At 41.2% G+C, this 18,698-nt stretch overlaps 1 protein-coding gene across 1 annotated transcript in view; it reads right to left on the bottom strand.

Annotated features, from left to right (window-relative positions):
* kmt2bb (lysine (K)-specific methyltransferase 2Bb) overlaps window positions 1-18,146 on the bottom strand; it is an 18,212-nt gene extending 66 nt beyond the window's left edge. Inside the window, exons 1-36 of the mRNA XM_072461477.1 lie at window positions 17,756-18,146; window positions 16,680-16,749; window positions 12,634-16,422; window positions 12,386-12,558; window positions 12,181-12,294; window positions 11,893-12,079; window positions 11,582-11,813; window positions 11,429-11,496; window positions 11,102-11,356; window positions 10,912-11,018; window positions 9,968-10,078; window positions 9,708-9,821; window positions 9,479-9,625; window positions 9,291-9,383; window positions 9,093-9,210; window positions 8,896-9,009; window positions 8,617-8,801; window positions 8,418-8,519; window positions 8,180-8,290; window positions 8,024-8,100; window positions 7,707-7,918; window positions 7,531-7,634; window positions 7,118-7,255; window positions 6,877-7,035; window positions 6,673-6,790; window positions 6,517-6,595; window positions 6,192-6,352; window positions 5,966-6,118; window positions 2,982-5,877; window positions 2,807-2,907; window positions 2,556-2,693; window positions 2,215-2,467; window positions 2,036-2,143; window positions 1,867-1,950; window positions 1,540-1,669; window positions 1-1,460 (exon numbers count right to left, since the gene is read on the bottom strand). The exon at window positions 1-1,460 is cut by the window's left edge and continues 66 nt beyond it. Of these exons, the coding sequence (XP_072317578.1) occupies window positions 1,185-1,460; window positions 1,540-1,669; window positions 1,867-1,950; window positions 2,036-2,143; window positions 2,215-2,467; window positions 2,556-2,693; window positions 2,807-2,907; window positions 2,982-5,877; window positions 5,966-6,118; window positions 6,192-6,352; window positions 6,517-6,595; window positions 6,673-6,790; window positions 6,877-7,035; window positions 7,118-7,255; window positions 7,531-7,634; window positions 7,707-7,918; window positions 8,024-8,100; window positions 8,180-8,290; window positions 8,418-8,519; window positions 8,617-8,801; window positions 8,896-9,009; window positions 9,093-9,210; window positions 9,291-9,383; window positions 9,479-9,625; window positions 9,708-9,821; window positions 9,968-10,078; window positions 10,912-11,018; window positions 11,102-11,356; window positions 11,429-11,496; window positions 11,582-11,813; window positions 11,893-12,079; window positions 12,181-12,294; window positions 12,386-12,558; window positions 12,634-16,422; window positions 16,680-16,749; window positions 17,756-18,085 (11,607 nt within the window). The 5' untranslated portion in view covers window positions 18,086-18,146 and the 3' untranslated portion in view covers window positions 1-1,184. The remainder of the gene's footprint in view (window positions 1,461-1,539; window positions 1,670-1,866; window positions 1,951-2,035; window positions 2,144-2,214; window positions 2,468-2,555; window positions 2,694-2,806; window positions 2,908-2,981; window positions 5,878-5,965; window positions 6,119-6,191; window positions 6,353-6,516; window positions 6,596-6,672; window positions 6,791-6,876; window positions 7,036-7,117; window positions 7,256-7,530; window positions 7,635-7,706; window positions 7,919-8,023; window positions 8,101-8,179; window positions 8,291-8,417; window positions 8,520-8,616; window positions 8,802-8,895; window positions 9,010-9,092; window positions 9,211-9,290; window positions 9,384-9,478; window positions 9,626-9,707; window positions 9,822-9,967; window positions 10,079-10,911; window positions 11,019-11,101; window positions 11,357-11,428; window positions 11,497-11,581; window positions 11,814-11,892; window positions 12,080-12,180; window positions 12,295-12,385; window positions 12,559-12,633; window positions 16,423-16,679; window positions 16,750-17,755) is intronic.
* Between the last annotated feature and the right edge of the window lie 552 nt (window positions 18,147-18,698).

The raw sequence follows: 18,698 nt of genomic DNA, 5'->3' as shown, positions 1-18,698 counted from the left end.
TTATACAAAGCACACATTTACGTTAATATAAATCAGGAATAAATAGAACTATCCATATAATCAGTGAATTTGCTTAACCTCAATGTGACAGCACTGAACATCTAAGAACAACATCAAAATCTTAAAGGTGCCGTGTACCACGCAGCTCCAGGTTTCAAGAGATGCCCCAAAAAAGCAACATTAAGAAACAAGCTCGGTGCAGAAGCTCTATGCACAGTGGCGATGCTTATAACCGTGCTCTCCCTGATAAGAGACTAAATGTAGCACTTTCACTGAAAGAAAACGAGAACTTAAAAATCTGTATATTGAGTGCGTGCAACTGCAGTATTATTGCAATAATTAATAAGCATTTGCCTTAATAGTGATAAAATAGATTTAAAAACTATTTTCAATCTGTTAACTTTTCATGTTTGGCTTGGTAGTACTGTATTTGCTACATACACTGTACATTAACCAAAGGAAACTTTGAATGACACTTGTCAGTCTTCACAAGTGTGACATTAGCAATTGCTAATAGAACTGTTACACCATGTGTTTTTATGCATCAAGGGAAATTGTAGGCAAAAAAAGCCCACACTATGAAACGTCAAACTGAGTAGACGACAAAAAAAATACTTTGAGTGCATAAACTGGAGATGTCAGATCAAGGAACAGTTCCTGGTAAAACGGAAATATTAGTTAAATAAATGAAAGCGACAGCCGTTCAAAGCTTAGCACCATAGATAAATCTAAAAATAAATCACCACAGGAGGAATTTTTTGCTGATAAAATACTAAAATAAATGCAATGGTGAAATTATGGCTCATGGTAAGACTGCAAAGATGGGGCCCAAAAATCCCATCGCTGAAGATGGAGCGATCATGATTACAAGTGAACAATGAAAGAACCTAAAAGGAGCTCTCAAGACCTAGGGGAAAAAAACTAGGTTTTAACATTAAACAAATGGGTAAGGCCTGATGTGTGTTTTCAAAGAAAAAATGTTGCAGCCATCATGATAGTTCCAGTCTCGTTGCTCCAAAACCAAGATCCAGATCATCCCATAAAGCAAAGGTGGACTGGTCCTGGTCCAGATCTTATGGTCCGCCGATAGTGGCAAACCCCTCTGTTTTTGTGTGGCTCTGATCCCTCATCACTAAGCCACGTTCAGTGCCATTCAGCGACAATCGCTCTCTGTGGGAAAATGTTCAGTTAAGGAAGCGCCGACATCTCCGTGCCCCACAGTTACAGTTGAGTTTGCTGCTGGCATCTTCAATTGGGAATTTGTAATCGTAAGTGAGCTCTTCTCCTCTGTAGATTTTCCTTAAAGCAAAGATGACAATATGCTTTCGACCCTCCACGTTGATCACTCTGGAGTAGCAGTTGGGTTCACAGGAGTGATTGATGAATCTTGCAGCATTTCCACGCATGGTGGCATCCACAACATCAAAGTCATCAATGCGGAACATGTAACACCCGATACCCTAAGACATTCAAGAGAAATGTTACTCTTTTGTTTTACGGATATGAAAACTCTGATGAAAATAATGCCTGAACACACACCTTGCCATCGTAGTACTTTTCCCTTTTGTCCGTAAGCACCGATCGGATGACTATGCCAGCATATTCGATAACCATCTCTCCGGCTTCGATGTTCCTCTTGCAGAAAAGGCCTCTGCCATGGATAGCAGACCTGCAGCACACATGATAGTGAGTACAACTGTGCAAAAGATGTAAATGTAGCTCAGACTGCAAGATTTTCAAAAAATATTTTCTTTTGTCCAGAATTAACCATTTTTATTAGAACAGCCCTGTCTATATATCTGTTATGTAAAAGATAAGGAATCTGTTGATATGCTTTTTCCACAAATTTGTAATATTTTTAGTGACCTGTAAACGCCCACGGCTTCTTTAGAGGTTCGTTCCAGATGTCTGAAGCGCATCGCCATTGGCAGCTCCAAGCTGGTGGCCCGTCTTGGAGAGGTAAAAAAACACGGGAATTAACAGCCGCCACATTCCTATGGCTCATAAGCACATTCAGGATAGAGAGGAAACTGACCTTGTGGATTTGAGAAGAACTTCATCTTCTTCATCATCATAAAGATCTATGTCGGGGAGTTGTCTGTGCTGAGACGCCAGGAAGTTAAACATATCAAATGTTGACTTTCTGTTGAGTGAGAAATTAACTGTTAGTGAACAAACATGAAAAACAATCTTCCACTTCAGAATGACTTCTACCTGGCGTAGAGCTCGGAGCGGGCACAGCCGGTGGGATTGACTGGCAAATCGTCTTCTTGGGAGAACTGTTTGAAAAAGCGGAAGGTGTGTCTCTGACAGTGATGAGCTCCATGGAGTTGCTCAAGCAAAAACACCACAGTGTCGTGGACAAAACCCAGCATGTGGTCTCCAGTGATCTTCTGAAACGTCAGCGGTCGCAGCCGCGCAATGGCTCGCGCTTCCTGCACCCCGTCTATAACCGCTTTCCAAGCCACTATAAAAACGGATACATTATTGTTCATAAATGAAAAGAGTTTTTTTTTGTTTTTGTTTTTTTAAATAGACCTTAAGAAACAGCTCACCCTCGATACTGTCTGCTTCAACACTAAAACCATCATCACTCTTGATCTCAAATTTAAGACATGGCTGGTCCTTGTTATTGAGGCATTCCTCTTCCTCATCTGATGGTGGCAATTCATCTTCCGATCCCGAAGAGGCCCCTGAACAACAGATGCACAAAACTATTTTAGGCATTTACCAGTCCATAAAAGCATCCTTTGGACATTACATGTTACACAGTTTACATTATAAATTACATGATATACTCAAATACCTGTGTACTTCTTCCAGTCGCTCACAGTGCTGTGTTCTACTAGTTCTCCAGGCTGTTGTTTTCCTTGTTCTCCTCTAGACATGTGATTCCAGAGCTCAGACCTGCAAGACAATAAAATGATGCCATTTATATCATTAATGCTCAAGAATCAAAGGGTCCCAAAATCCAGACTTACCCTGAGCTCTCAGAATCGCTCAGACGCTCCTCCTTCAGCTGATCCAGGTTCAGGATTCCTTTTACAGTTGGTGTCTTGATTCGGACGCCTGAGTTTCGATTTGAGATACTCTGTTTGCGTCGATCCTCAATGTCACTGGGGGGTTCTGGTGGTAGAAAGTCCACTTTTGACTTCTTGGTGACATTGCGATCTGACAGAGATGAGACCCTCTTCATGCGGACATGGGTGCGGGCACGGGGTGCAGGAGTTGGGACGGGTGTGAATGAAGGTGGAGAAGGGGGCGGAGAAGGGGGCGGAGAGGCTGGAGGCTCTGGTTCGATTAACAGACCAGGAGGTAAAACAAGGGAAGAAGGACTTAGCGAATGAAGACCGCTCCACTTCGGGGTGTAGTTACTAGCCATGGCCTGGTTAATGATGGCCTCTGCACTTTCAGCTGGCGTCATGGGAGGGTTCTCAGGAGGCTTGGCAGACTTGGATTTTTTGGTTGAACTTGTTTCTTTCTTTTTCTTTGGCTTTTGTGACTCTGGAACACCTTCATCTTTAGAGGTTTTTATATGTTTTCTAAGTTTCTTTGTGGTAACGGATGGCATAGCACCGTTGCTACTGTGAGCAAGCAGCTGAGTAATTGTGGTTGGGTTTGGAACTGTAGGGACGGTGGTTGCAATGTTTGCAGCAGGAGCAGGGACAGACACGCCCCCAGCGGCCGCTAAGGTAGCCGACAGAGCATTACTTTGTAAAAGACTGGCAATCTGTGTGACACAGTTAAAAGAAGGAGAGTTTGGAGTTGGAAGCTGGAAGGTGTTGCTCTCTGGATTTTTCACAAATATTTGGCCAAGACGATTAACGAGGAGGACATGGGGAGTAGGATCTACGTTTAGACCTCCCACTTCCTTCACTGTTAGAATGGCGTGTCCAGGTAAGGCTTGGGGCAATACGGTCTGCTGAGGCTCCAGTGCTGGTCGTGGTGCAGAGAAGTTAATGGAGATGGTGTGACCTGCAGACTCTTTCTGAAGAGATGTCGTACTGTAGCCGTTCAAAATGACTGGAGCTGCAGTGCTGTGGACTGACACGGGGGCAGAAGCCAGTGTGGCCGAGGAGGAAACTATGGTCAGAGCCGTTGAACACATTGGCTGCGTTTGAGCAGAGTACATGGGTACAGAGACAGTTGCTGTAGATACCGACGGCAAAAAGGGTGAAGATGACAACACAAGGTCGTTCTTAGGGAGAACATTTAGTAAAGACTGCGTTACATCAACTGGAGTGAGAGTGGTCAGTTTAGTGGGCACAGACTCTGAAGGCTGGGTGCTGGTTAACGCCTGTGGTGAGGTTACAGGCTGAATATTGGCCACTTGGGGCTGGTTAATGGCTGGCAAACAGGAATAGACCTGCAAAGAGTTAGGGAGAATTTGCAAAGACGCTGTTTGTGCTATGGGGGTTTTAGATGTCGGAAGAGCTGGTGGCGCATCAAACAAGTTTTCCAATTTCTGTTGATCTGTATTAGCTGACGAGTGATTCTCTGCAGCCAGAGCAGATTCCAACGAGGAAACTTTTGGATTTTGAGAATCTGCTTGTTGAAGTGAGGCACCGTCACATTTCTCAAGTATCAATCTAGCTTCAGTGGCAAGTCCGAAGTTTGAACTCTGGAACAGCCCTTTCAAATTTGGGGTCTCAAGCCCCTTTCTTGAAGCTTTTAGAAGATCAATCTGTGCTTGAGAGCACAAAGTGCCATCAATTTCAAAAGAAGACTTGATGTGCTGCTCTTTGCTAGAGGAACAGGTGTTCTGGGAGGTTTTTTTGTCATTTTGGTGTGAACAATTAGAACTTCTAGCAATTGAAATTGACAATGATGAATCAGTCGGCTTGTGTGATGATTCAGTAGATGTAGGAATGGAATCAACCTTCTTTTCAGGTTCTGATTCAAGAACATTTTTAGTCTTTTGAATTTTTGTTGTTTTTTTACCGGATTCTTCATTCACAGAATTCTCATTGGTGGCCATACTTGCATCACTTTCTGTCCCATCGTCTATTCCATCCAGCTGAGCCATAGTTTTTGAAGAAGAAGAGGGAGGCTTGCAATGCTCTTTAGATCCGGTATGACTTACAATTGTGCGTGAGAAGTCAAAATAGTGGTCCATGTCATCGTCAGAAGAGCTGTTTCCAAAGTCATTTCTTGTTGCAGCTGTTGAATGAGGAGGATTGGAAACCAGTGCTTTTCTTTTATGTACCTCTTGAGTTCTTTCCCAAAATTCCTCTGGATCATCACCCTCCACCACGATCTGTCCTCCACAGTTCATAGCGACACCTTCATTGAAGGGCGTCTCTTCTATTTCTAGCTCAGTTCTCATATCCTGACTCAAGGTTATGATAGAATCCTTGTGAAATGAATTGAAGGGGAAATCATCTTCATCTTTTGGTTGCTCTGAATTACCTTTTTGAGTAGGAGAGAGATCTTCAGGCTCTGGTGAAGCCAAGAAATTGTGTGGTACCTCAACTGAGTCTGGCTGGCTCAGGTCAAATGACAGTCTGCCCCTTGGTAAATGCGGTATTGTTGGGGAGAAGGAGAGACTTGGAGAAGGAAAGCTGGGTTCGTTATCTTGCCATGACGACTGAGGGAAAAAAGACGAAGTACCGTGCGGCACAGAGTTCCCATGGTGTCGCAGAGAGGAAGCGTTTCTACTGCCACCATGGCGTGGTGACGGAGAGGTTTCAGCAGCACCGAGGGGGAACAGAGGCGATGAGGGCTGGGACGACTTCCCAGAGCGCAGAGTTATGGGTCCAGGCAGAGGGGGAGGGATGTGACTGGAGCTTTGAGGGTGTGGACTGTGGCGACGAGGTTTCCTGGTCTCATCCAGATCACTTATGGTTAAAATGTGATGTGGCTTCAATGGAGTTACACCTTTTGATGAACAGAAAAAATCTAAAGTTAAGCCACATATTGAGTCAGTTTCCTTTTATTTTTAGCATTCATTTGCTTTTTTTAGTACCTGGACATGGCAGTGGGCGGAACATGCCTCCAGCTGGCCTTCTGGGCATTTTGGGCCTGATACCATGGTCTGTCTTTTGGGTGGGAACGGGCATCCTGGATTCTCTGTTGTTGCACTGCCGGTTTGTTACACTAACTGGAAGATTTTCAGGTTCTAGGAAGACATCCAAATCATTATGATCTCTCCTTAAATCATACAGTACATCTGACCACAAGATGGTGCTCACCTTGTAGCGGGCAGGGACAGTGGGCAATGGTTTGATTGTCTCCCTGGTCAGGCATCTCCTCAACAGGTTTCTCTGGAACAAGTGGCCTCACCTCTTTAACAGTGCAAGTGTATTTGCACCGCCTGTGTGGATTCACAGTGCTCCAGTACCAGCGTGAAGATCTATGAAGGAAGTGACACAAATTTCAAAATTACTCAGAAATATTGGTTGAGTATAATATTGCTGAAGCATAAAAACTACCCTGCATTTAACAGTGTGAAATCTTGACATACTAACATAAATGTTGATGATCAATTCCCAATACAAGACAAAAATGTTAACGTACTGAAATCCAACAGGAAACAGCCTCCCCTTTCGTGCAGAAAGTTCTGTTAGAACACCGAGTTTGTCAATGTGTAAGGAACCTGGAGAAAAGCAACATATATTATGGAATTTGAACAGGGATAGTACCATAAATGTGTGCTGCAAGAAAAGTGCTTACCGATCATAACATTAATTAACTCTGGTTCAACTCCAGTAAGAAACTTTCTGCGCAACATGATGCCCTCAAAATCCACATATACCCGGCGCTTCACTTCAAACTCCTGGCCAGTTACCATCTGGACAAAATAAAAAATAAAAACACAAATAAAATAATGGAATCCTAAAGTGTCTCAAAAATATGCATTGTATAAAATGGACTTACTTTGCCGCTGATGAGATGCCTGTGTTTGTAACAATACACTTTCTTGTCGTCCTGGAACACACATTGACGGGAGCGGGCACACATAAAGTGATAGTTGCTTTGACATGAGGTCAGACAGCATCCCACTGTAGCTCCGGTCTTGTTACAGCGCTCACATCGCTATCAAAAACATTAATTCAGTAAAGACTCACCAACAACTGATAACCTTTTTGTTTATAAAATCATATAAAGTTCATATTACCATCAGCCGGCCTCTGGTAACAGCACTGTGCACATGAAGTAGAGAGCCATAGTCTTCTTCAAAAACCTCAGCGGACCACAGACAGCAGTTGACATGGGCCCACTCGTTCTGCCCGAGGTACAGCAGCCGGCCTGCCTCCTATAGAAAAGTACAAATTTGTAAGTCTCCTAATCCTCAAGTTTTTGTAGATCTCTTTGAAAAAAAAAAAAAAAAAATTATATATATATATATATATATATATATATATATATATATATATATATATATATATATATATATATATATATATATATATATATATATATATATATATATATAAATAATATAATATAATATAATATAATATAATATAATATAATATAATATAATATAATATAATATAATGTATATATATGTATATATATGATGCTTACATTTGGTTTAAGATCTCCATATTTTTGACACAAAGAGCACTGTCTGTTATCTTCCGCTGTCCATCCAGTGTCCAAATCAGCTTTGGAAAGTCGACCCCTTTTTCCTATATACATAAAATCTTATACATAAAAGTTCATTTAAAAACACTTTTCACCAAACCAAATAAAATATGTACCTTTTGATTTCAGTCTTGCTATCCTGCTGGATTTGAAATGAATAATTGGATCCTCCAATGCTATGGCAGCAGGCTCCTCTTTTATACTCAGGCTTTGACAGTTATCTTCCTGTAAGCGTCCTAGAGGGACCCTGGACTGGGCCTCTCTCTCTTGCCATTGAGCATAGACATGTTCTGTTGTAGGCGGATAAATGGCGTTGGACAGCATACCCCTATAAAATAAAGTAAGCATTTAAAAAAATGTTCTTGAAAACTTTGCCAAGCAGATATTAAAATGCAATTTCCCAATTGTGACATATAAATAGTTAAACACTCACAATGGCAAGTCTTTGGTAGCTGGGTTCCACACCTTTGGGTCTTGACCATTAAACCAATTGAAAACTTCCTCAAGGAGCTGAAATAATAAATATTCATGACAATGAATTTCCTTACCAACTGAAGACTATTGAGATAGAGTTAGCCTTTTGTGTCACCTTTAAGTAGTAAGAGCGTGCCAGAGCTGTGGGCCGCTTCTCATCTGGAAGATCTTCTTCTTGCAGCAGTCTTTTTCTCACCATTTGAACAACATCTTCATGAAACGTTTTCTAAAAAGTAAATTTCACTCATAAAATATAATCATCCCTTTTTGTCTTGGATACAAATGTAAAAAAACAAACATCCATTTGTTCCAGTAAGGCTCAAATAAGATTATGGTAATGTTTGCATATTTACCAGTGTAGTATAAAGGCCTTTGTCAAACTTCTTTCCCACAGCTCGTAGGTCACAGGCAGACTGTCCTTCAAGACCACGATCAGGGTCAACCAACTTTTCACACTGTAGTAAATGTAAAAATTATAGAATTGATGAAACACCCGTTTTAAAATGTCGCTGGGAAACAAACACATTTTTATAAAAGTTCCAAGTAACGCACCTGTAAGCAGGTGACAAGGTGCTGTGTGAGGGTGGATGAGAGCAGACATGCCAGAACCTTCTCGATCCCAGACCGGAGCTCGATGTACAGCAGCTCTCTCCAGGCGCTGGGCTGCGTCACACTGCAGGGCCGACACGAGTACACCACACTCTCTGGAAGGCTCGACAGAATCTCATACAGTTCATCTGAAATTAGTTTACCATTTAGATTTATAAACATAAAGCCCTACTTTATGAATATTCATAGTTAAATCATTTTCTGTAATAATGCATCACTTGCCTGTTAGATCTTCACACTTTGCGTGAACCCAGTGATTACAAGTGCCACACTGCATCATCTGACTATCATAGTCATTGTCCTCATAGCATTTGAAACAGATTGGACAGTAGTTGCCTATTAGGAGTAAATAATTACAAATGACACAAATATAATTGTGCTTCTAAAATTGATAAAATGGGAGCTTTGCTTAGTCTTACCCTGTTCATAGAGTTTAGAACACTCAGGACAGAGGCCTTTATCATGGTTCCACTCTGTGTCCAAGCTTTTTCCAGGTGTGACTCCACAACTTTTACATCTTATGCATGTCATACAAACCTATTTAATAATATAGTGATGACAAATGTGTTACAACATTACACCAAACAATATTAATCTAAATAACACGATAAACTTACCCAGGATTTCCTCTTTTTATTTAGTTTTGGGTAGTTAGGTCCCAAACAGGAAGCATGATAACAGTTCTGGCAACGTTCACATTCCAACAAAGGCTGAGTAGAAAACAAATAAAGTAAATATATATATATATACACACATTATTGTCTGTCCTAAGCATACCCATTTGCATCAAAAGACAAATAAAGACCTTAGAGTGTTTGTTTTTACGGCCACACACGTGGCAAAACTTGCATCGGCGACAGCACCAGTTTTCCTTATTATCATCGGAGGGCCGTTCTGAGGGGTCAAGGCAAAACTGGTGGAAGGGCTCACAACATACTTGGCAGTACAGCATCTAAAGAGAGAAAAGGCATATAATATTTTTAAAACACCAGTCTGCTGTCATAGTTTAAATGAGGCATGTTTGAGAAGCTTGCCTCATGCTGTCCTTTACTGGCACAGAGGAAGCACGCGAATGGGGGTGTGACGGGTGCAGAGGTAAGGACACTCAAACCACCAGTGTTCCACACGTTCTCCAAAGTACAGTCCTCCTAGAAACAAAATATGTTAATAGAAGCTGACAACTCGCTATGTTGGCCATGGGCAAACTGTATTATAAATACACTACAGGAATAACACAGATAAACAATGGTTTAGTTAATGCAATAATTATGAGATACAATAAAAGGAACAATACCTTGAAGTCAACCCTAATTTTGTGAGTTGGCTTAGTCAGCTCTCTGTCAGTTATTTCAAACCCATGAGCCAAGGCAGTGAGGACACTGGGAGGAGTCTCTTCTATTGAACCCTTGAACAAAACAATAACAGTCATCAACTGTTGAACACTGAAGTCAAATAACTACAGTTCAATTACAACAATACATTAGGGGTGTAAAGATTGTTTAATATCACAACACGCATCGTACACTTGTCTTTATTCCTTCCTATGTGAATTTGAGAGACGTGCGCTGAAAACCAGCATAAAAACAATTCCGCAGCTACATCCTTGCAGTCCACTGAGCGTGCTGTGTATCCGCACTAATGTCACGCAGACAAAGGCGAGCATTAAATGATCATCTCCTCTTATACACGCGCATTTACACGCAACATGCTCGGCACAGCTTTGACAACACGCAGTCACTAACTAATCTTCACTTCAAACTTCCTTCTATTTGAGAGGAGAGCCCTGAGCGTAAGGTGGAGACACCACAAACGCACACACATGTGCCCCGGGTTAGAACACATGCATGGACAAAGCACATGGTGGTCAACAGTGCATTTACAACAACTGGCAAAAAAATTCTAACCGCTGTAAAGAACACAGCAACACTAGTTTATGCATTAAAGAAGCTCTTGAGGATATGGTAAGCACAGGCTGATCATTTAGCAGTTCACCTAATATGTAGATGAGGTCTAAATTAGGCTATAATTGTGCAATTTACGTATATTTATTTACAATAATTAAAATTTGTTATTGAGCATTTTTGTCCCCAAAGTGGGAACAATGACATGAAAATTAAAAATATTTTAAGAATCGTGATGAATTGAATCGCAGGTCAGGATTTGCGATCCTTACACCCCAACTATGGTATACAAGGAAATGATATCTAGGCAGAAAATTAAATATACATCAGTGCATACTTTTTCAGGTTTACGTTTTCCACTTGGAACACGATGTGTACTAGATTTCCGATGCCTAACTTCATCATCCGATATGTCCCCCAAAAATCCATCTAAAGAGACAAAATCTTAAAAAAATTATGGGCTGGGGTTAGAGGGCAGTTTGTGGGAACTTCAACAGTGTGACAAAATCTATATAAAGTTATTCAACCTTCATTAAAGCGAGGTCCAGCGCCTCTTCTCCTGACGGGAGAAACAGCGTTGGAGACACCTTTGCTGTCTGCATCAGACTCATAGTCGACCAGGTCAAAGTAAACTTTCGGCTTCACAACACGTTTAGGCTGCTTCCGAACTGATGGACTGTCACCATCAGCCTGACCTGACGGTGAGTCAGCAGTCCCGTCACCTCCTTCATCATTACTAGAACAACCTGCACTTAAAGAGGCACGCCGTCGCTTTGAGGCACCTAAAAATTTAAAGAAAGTTATTTTCACACCGATCGCTGACATACTGTAAAAGCACTTTCAAAGAGAAATACCTTTGGGGACTGTTCTTCCACTAACTCTACGTGCTTTCCTTTCTTCAATTTGATCACATCTTTTATACCTAGATAGAGAAACAAATTAAACCAAATTAAACATTGAAATAATATATTTACAATCCATTAAAATAATGAAAGGCATGCACTTACACACAACATTGTCGCTTGGTATTAGGACCACCAAACTTGGGTTTGTCAAGGCAGTTAATACATTCCCCACAATCATCCTCATGGTTGCAGCCTTTGCATATGCCACACCTCCGAGAACGATATCCAAACGGTCCGAGCCCTTTCCGTTTGATAAGATTTGACACTTTCTTCACTTTGGTGACCTTCTGATCTGATGCCCCAGGGCTGTCTGATTCTGATGGAGATCCGTTATCTGAAAATCAATGGATGTTAAGTTTCTGCTGATAAAGACTTATCAAGGTCAATGTATTTCCTCTTCACGTGGCATCTACCTTTAGCGTCTGTGGAAGGGGAAATGCCAGTCCTTTCATGGAGAGGCAAAGCACTCAGTCTGGGAATGTCATCAGGTACCAGTGCCCGAGGCTGCCCCAGCACCACCGAGGCAGCTCGACACACGTGTTTGATACGGGGACCTCCAGCATGACGGAACTCCTGGCACAGAGGTGAGGTGACGGGCACCTGTAAAAGAGCCAGTGGGCAAAGAAATTATGACATCATGAACATTATCAATTTAATTCAAGTATGCAGGTAACTGATGCAATTTTGAGCCTTGCCTGTACTTGAGGAGACTCAGTCTTCACTGTAACCTCAGGGACAGGCTGAACTTTCTGCCTCCTCCTTTGTCTCTTAGATGTCACATCTCTAGGCCTGGCAGCAGACGGAGCTGATAAAAGCTGCAAGATGAAATAAAATCAACATCACGTTAATTCAGCAATAAATAAAGGTTAAATGAATGTAGAAATGGCTGAGCATGTTAATACTTACTGTAGTTGTTTTGAGTTGTTTTTGCTGGTCAATTTTGATGAGCTGAACCTTGGCTTTCTTAAGGAGATTGAACATCCTTCTATTTGCCCCAGAGAGACGTGGTTTTGGTGTGCCCCCCTTTTCCATGGCTGCAGAATCCCCTTCGTCAGAAGGTAAAGACAGCTTTCTCTCATCTGTGTATTAGTAATGTGTCATTACTCAACTGTATTACTCAAAGTTACGATAAAAAAACAATAGATTTAGCTTACCATGGTGGCTTTTGGTTGGCTCCTTTTCTGATGCTTTTGAAACCGTTTTTAGGTTCAGATTTTTTATACAGACTTTTCTCACAACTCCAGGACTGTTGAGATCTTCTATCTTGAGTTTGGGTTTTTCCTTCTCCACGTCTGTATGCCGCTGCCTTAAGCTTATACTCATCACCTCATCATCCAGTCCTTCGGCCAAATCAACAGGTGTTTGAGGAGGTTTGCTAACGCTATCCAGTTCTTTAGGCTTTAAATGCCCAGTATTGAGCTTTTTAAGTTTCTGATAAATCTTGAGGTGATCAGTTTGTTTGCTTCCTTTGAGAGAACATTTCTTTTTCTGGGCTTCAGGGAGGTCAGTATGCGCTTCTGGCGACACTGGGGAAAATAAAAGCAGGTCTTCACACTTGTTCTCATGTGTTTTGTCCAGTGTGTAGATACTCTCACCAAACTCATCTGGCATGTGCCATTTCAAACTAGAATTCTTTAGGTAACTTGGCTTTTCATTTTTTCCACTTTTTTTCTCGGAGAAAAGGCTATCAGATATGCAAGTGGCGTCTTCCAATTCCTGCGCTGAAAACAGATCAACATCCAACTGTGCTTCACTCAAGAAGGCTTCATCATCAAGGGGAAGGATTGGAGATATTGCTCTGACAATATCATCCTCCTTTCTTTTCATCGGGCGCATTGGAATCTGTAAACCCAATTGTAATCCTTTCTTTGGCGAGTGTCGTCGTGGCAATACCGACATCCCTGCATCATCCATAAATCTCTGTGGAGTCTTGATCACACGGGAAGATCTGGCACTTACAACGGGCATAATGAAATGTTTAATATTCTTAACAAATTTTGATTTTCCGGGCTGTGTTTCAGTTACATCTCCATGGGAAGCATCAACTAAAGTGTCACTCTCCTCCTGCTTTAAACTGGCTTCTTCCATTTCCATGAGCTTCGAAATTATTTTAGCCGCTTTAGATCTTTTAGATTGAGAAATTTGAAGGCATTGTTGACGTTTTTTATACTTATTCTTCATCCCAATAAGTTTGTTGTTGGAGACGGATGTACGAATGGCAATCTTTTTGGAAATTATACTAGTTTCCTCAACTGTCAGGGGTTCAGGTGCAAATTTCCCATTTCTGTTTCTTTGCTTGGGCTTCTGTCGCTGTCCAATCAAATTCTTGCGCCGCTTTTTCAATTTTTTACTGGATTTCTTTTTAGAGCTGTTTTTTTTTCTACTTTGATTTGAGACCACAGACTGATTATCAATTAATTGGATTTCATTTTCTTCTTTAACAGACATTGGTGTTTGTTGCAGACTTTTTTCTAATGCTGTACTTTGCTCTATTACCGGTACTTCAGTGTGTGTACAATCTTTCGTTACATAGGAGGTGTCCTCTGATAATAACGACTGATCTTTTTGTACAGCATTAGAGATGACACTTTCTACTATGGCCGATACAGTATCAGTGAACACTTCTGGCGCTGCTTGAACAGATGCAACAACCTTTTTCTTCCTTTGCACACGCGTCTTTTTCCCTGTAACAGTATTTTTACATCGTTTAGGTTTAGGTTTAGAAGGCACAGGCAATGGTTTGGCCTCATTGGAAAGTGGTTCTACTCTCTCTTCATCCAGTGGAGAATCATTATCTGGCACTTCTTCTGCAGCATCACAGATTTGTGAAGAAATATTCTCAGAATTTTCAGAAGCGTTAACACTGGTCAACTCAGCAGTTTCTGTAGACAAATCTTTAGGAGACTTTTCATGTAGAACATCTGTGCATGAATCCTCAGCTGAAACCTGAGACACATCTACAGTTGGTTCTTGAGGGATCTCTTTTCCCTGTGCACTTGTTCTTACTCTTCTTTTTGAAGGTGTCTCCGGCTTTTGTTTAACAGGAATTATTTGTGGAGCTTCCACACTTGATGTCCTCCTCCTCAGCCTTCTGGTGGGTGACACTTTTTCTTCCAAAGGTGTTGGCTTATCTACAGTGCCTTCATTTGCATCTTTAGGAACATCATCTTTAGGAACATCATCTTTAGGAACATCATCTTTAGGAACATCATCTTTAGGAACATCATCTTTAGGAACATCATCTTTAGGAACATCATCTTTAGGAACATCATCTTTAGGAACATCATCTTTAGGAACATCATCTTTAGGAACATCTTCTTTAGGAACATCTTCTTTAGGAACATCTTCTTTAGGAACATCTTCTTTAGGAACATCTTCTTTAGGAACATCTTCTTTAGGAACATGTTCTTTAGGAACATGTTCTTTAGGAACATGTTCTTTAGGAACATCTTCTTTAGGAACATCTTCTTTAGGAACATCTTCTTTAGGAACATCTTCTTTAGGAACATCCTCTTTAGGAACATCCTCTTTTTTTTCTGGGCCCGGACTAACTTGTTGTATGAGAAATGATGGCTTTGAGCTTTTATTTTTACCAGGGGAAGATACCTTTTTAATTTGAAGGGGTGGAATTTTCCCACAATCTGATTTAGTAGTTTCTTGGTTTAATATAGTCTCTTTTTCAATTACAAGCTCCTCCACTGACAGCTGTGAAGTGGGTTTTCTATCAGTGACTTCCTTTTTATTCGAGGAACCTTTCTCACTGCTGTTTTTGTCCTTCTTACTCTTTTGAGAGTTTGCTTTATCCAGAGTAGATTTTTTACTTTTTTGTTTCAAAATTTTGCAGACACCAGAGTCCTCACTGACCTCAGTTTTTTCTGTTACTTTGACAGCACTTTCACTTGTCTTTGTTGGACTTACTGTTTTCACTAATGTCAAAGTCCAAATATGCTTCTTCCTTTTTTTCTTTTTTCGAGTTAAATTCTTCTCACTGAACTGTGCTTCATATTTTGGATTTTTGATTCGCATTAATTTTAATTTTGGAACTTGATCCTGTTGACAGTCGGTAGGCTGCACAGTGGTGTCACTCAGTTTGGCTGTTAATGGATCCTGGGTGTCTTCGTTTATAAAATCCTTATTAAGCCTTTTACTTTGCCGTCGCTTAATATTATTCTGTATTGTTGGTTTAATTTCTTCATTTGAATTTGTATCAGTAGAAACAGCCTCCGTACTTTCCATACTAACAGGTTCAGCTGCACGGTCTGAGACGCTTGGCGTCTGTGGGATTTTGACTCTAGTGCTTCTTCGAGTACCAGGTTGACGACTATCGGAACTGGACTCCCGGACATTGTCTTGGTGTTTGACAGTTGTTGCTTTTGGATCTGCGGCTCCAGTGTCACTCATAGATTCCATCTGATTTAAGGATAGTATTTTGTGTTCACTAGCCACAACTTTGGTGATGTTATTGGCAGTTTGTGCTGGTTTGACAGCTGATCGGCCACGCCTCCTCCCTTGTGTGCTCTCTTCACCTTTATTCACTACGTCATTTTTGTCGTCAAGAGGTTCCGCTTTTAATTTTACATGCGCACTTGAGATCTGCTCGTCCAGAAGGTCCTTTGCTTCAGGTTGATCCTGAAGTTCTTTATCTTTTGACTTCTTCATGGAGTGTTTGTGAAGCTCTCTCACAATTTTTGTTTTCTTTTTGGCCACTAATTTTATAGTAATCCGTGGCGCCGATGCAGCATTCTTAGTGGACTGGCGGTCTTTAGTGTTTTTTCGTTTAGATCCTTTTTTACGGTCTTTAGTAGGTTCTGTTTGAGAACAAGGACTAAGAATTGGGACTAAGTCTTTGTCATCTTCAGAAACATCATAAGGGGAAACCTCTGTATCCATTATGGCTGAAACAGGCACCTCCTCCATTTGACTTTTAGATTTGATGCTCTCACCTAAAAAAAAATAAACAAACAATATGTATTTTGTATTATGTGTAAAAAGCTTCAGTTGAAGTCATCTGGACACTGTTTTAGTAAAACTGATTTTCTAAAACAGTGTTCAGATGACTACAGCTGAAGCTTTTTCAACAATGGATCACTCCTGGAGGAGTGAGGGATTACACAGACTCATGTAGTATATTATTAAATTTTTAGAATGGGGCATTGTTAAATTGTTAATACCGGTAGTTTTAGAAAAATATTATTCTCACCTTTTAAAAGATTTTGTCGGGATGCTTTGGAACCCCTTTTCTCAGGTTCAAAGCCTTTGAAATCATCCACCTGGAATAAAAGCACAATGGGTTATATCCATGTAATGTCAAGGTAATGTGAAATTGTTCATCATCATTCTCTGTCACACAAGCTCTTGATTTGTTTCTAGTCTGAATGCGGTGGAGGTGTATAGTGCAGGGCTTTGACAATCTTAGTAATAAAAAAGGGCATTTCCGACACCTGCAGAAAAATTACAGAAATTCTATATATAGCAGAGACGGAGTGCCCTTTCCTGAGTGAGTGCACGCCAGTAGGCAAGCACACTCAAGGTACATGCAATTACACTGTAATAAACCATCAGGATCTAAATAAGTTTGGTGGAGTACAAGCACGAATTCTAATTTAATTAAACAGTGCACGATAAACATAGTGTAATTTTACAGTATAACAGATGCTCCAGTTTGTTGATGCACTGCTAATGTTTAGCAGAGTTTACGGAGAACCAACATTGACTTGCATTAAGCGAAGGTGTTACACTTACGAACAAAGTCCCGTTTAAATAGCCATAGATTTGTATGCGTGTGTCTGCACTTTCCAATCTAATCTATCTCTCCAGTTGTCCATGTGTAGGCAGTGAATATCATAAGTTAGCATTAGCCGTCTCATGCTACGGTAGCGGCAGCGCTCTGCTTCTTTGTGTTCGCTACTAGCGTTAGCTCACTGCTACTCCGTCCCATACAGTGAGTGAGCCAGGGGTGAAATAAATGCTCTGTACTGATTTAAAAGTATCTCAAATGTATGTGTTATTTAAAAACGTCATAAAGGGACAGGCAGAGAAAGGGTCTCCAAATAGAGTATACATTTTACTTAATTACTCAAATTGACATGCCTGTTTGTGGTTGTTCATTAAATGTCACGAAATGTTGTACATGGCTAACATTAGCCGACAGCTAGCATGGCAATAGGATGTTGACATTTCTCCATGACACTAACCAGCAAGCGTCAGTGCACAACATTCATTCAGAAACATTTCAACAATCACTCCAAATATGAAAAATAAAGTAAAGATACTAACTCCTGGGTGGGTTTGGGACCTCACCTCTTCGCTCCCACTAGAGCTGTATCCAGCCTGACCAAGGCTCTTATGGCTCGCCTCGATCCCCAACAAGCGCAAGTGGGACTGGTCTTCGTTTAACGACAGGACCAGGTTTGGGGGCCTTTGGCCTCCATTTGTCACATCATCACCCTCTAAGCCAGATCGCCCAAGCTGCCATCGCTTCTCTGATCGCAAACGACTGCGAGACGACCACGGCCGACCGGGAAAACGTCCTCTAGCAGGAACAGAGCCGCCCTGGCCTCCTACGGCAGCCGCGGTTGCTGATCCGCATCCCGCTGCCGCCATCATCGCTTCAACAACAACACACACCGAGGGCCGAGGCCAGAGACAAGAGGGAGGCGCGAGGGAGGCGCGCCGCAAAGCCGCAAGGGAAAGGGAGTTTTCTGGTTGTATCTGGCTTTTATTTTATTTACGTGTATTTATGCTGTCAGAACCTATCCTACACAATGCAATGAATCAAACAGACAAATTCTATTACATAATTCAAACCAAAATAAAATATGTATGTTTTTTGCCATTTCAATAAAAACAAGATTTAAATCGGCATAAATGTATATTGTGCTTAATTTTTATATTTCTATGTATATTACATACACAATAGAGTAACTGTTACTACTACGCTACTATTTCCATGTGAACAGTAGGCGGCGGCAGAGAGACTGTGCCCCACAGCTAAAGTCGAAGAAGGAGCGTCAGTTCAGGAAGACAACGTCAGACACCGGCCACTGATCCCGTTTATTACGGTTTCTGGTGAAAAACTTGGTAAATAATTACAACCTTAATATTGGTATTTTGGATTAATACGCGTACAGATGCGTAACTACTTTCCTCCTCCGTTTCTTTGAGTAACAGCGCCTTTTACGCTGCGTAATGCGTACACAAACCGACACAAACCTATCAG

This window comes from Eucyclogobius newberryi, unplaced genomic scaffold (genome assembly GCF_026437365.1).
Source record: "Eucyclogobius newberryi isolate DKJ021-1_F unplaced genomic scaffold, fEucNew1.0.hap1 SCAF_3, whole genome shotgun sequence".
In the NCBI taxonomy this organism is placed as follows: domain Eukaryota; kingdom Metazoa; phylum Chordata; class Actinopteri; order Gobiiformes; family Gobiidae; genus Eucyclogobius; species Eucyclogobius newberryi.
The sequence above is the reverse complement of the archived record's forward strand: the minus strand, read 5'-3'. Positions and strand labels throughout refer to the sequence as shown.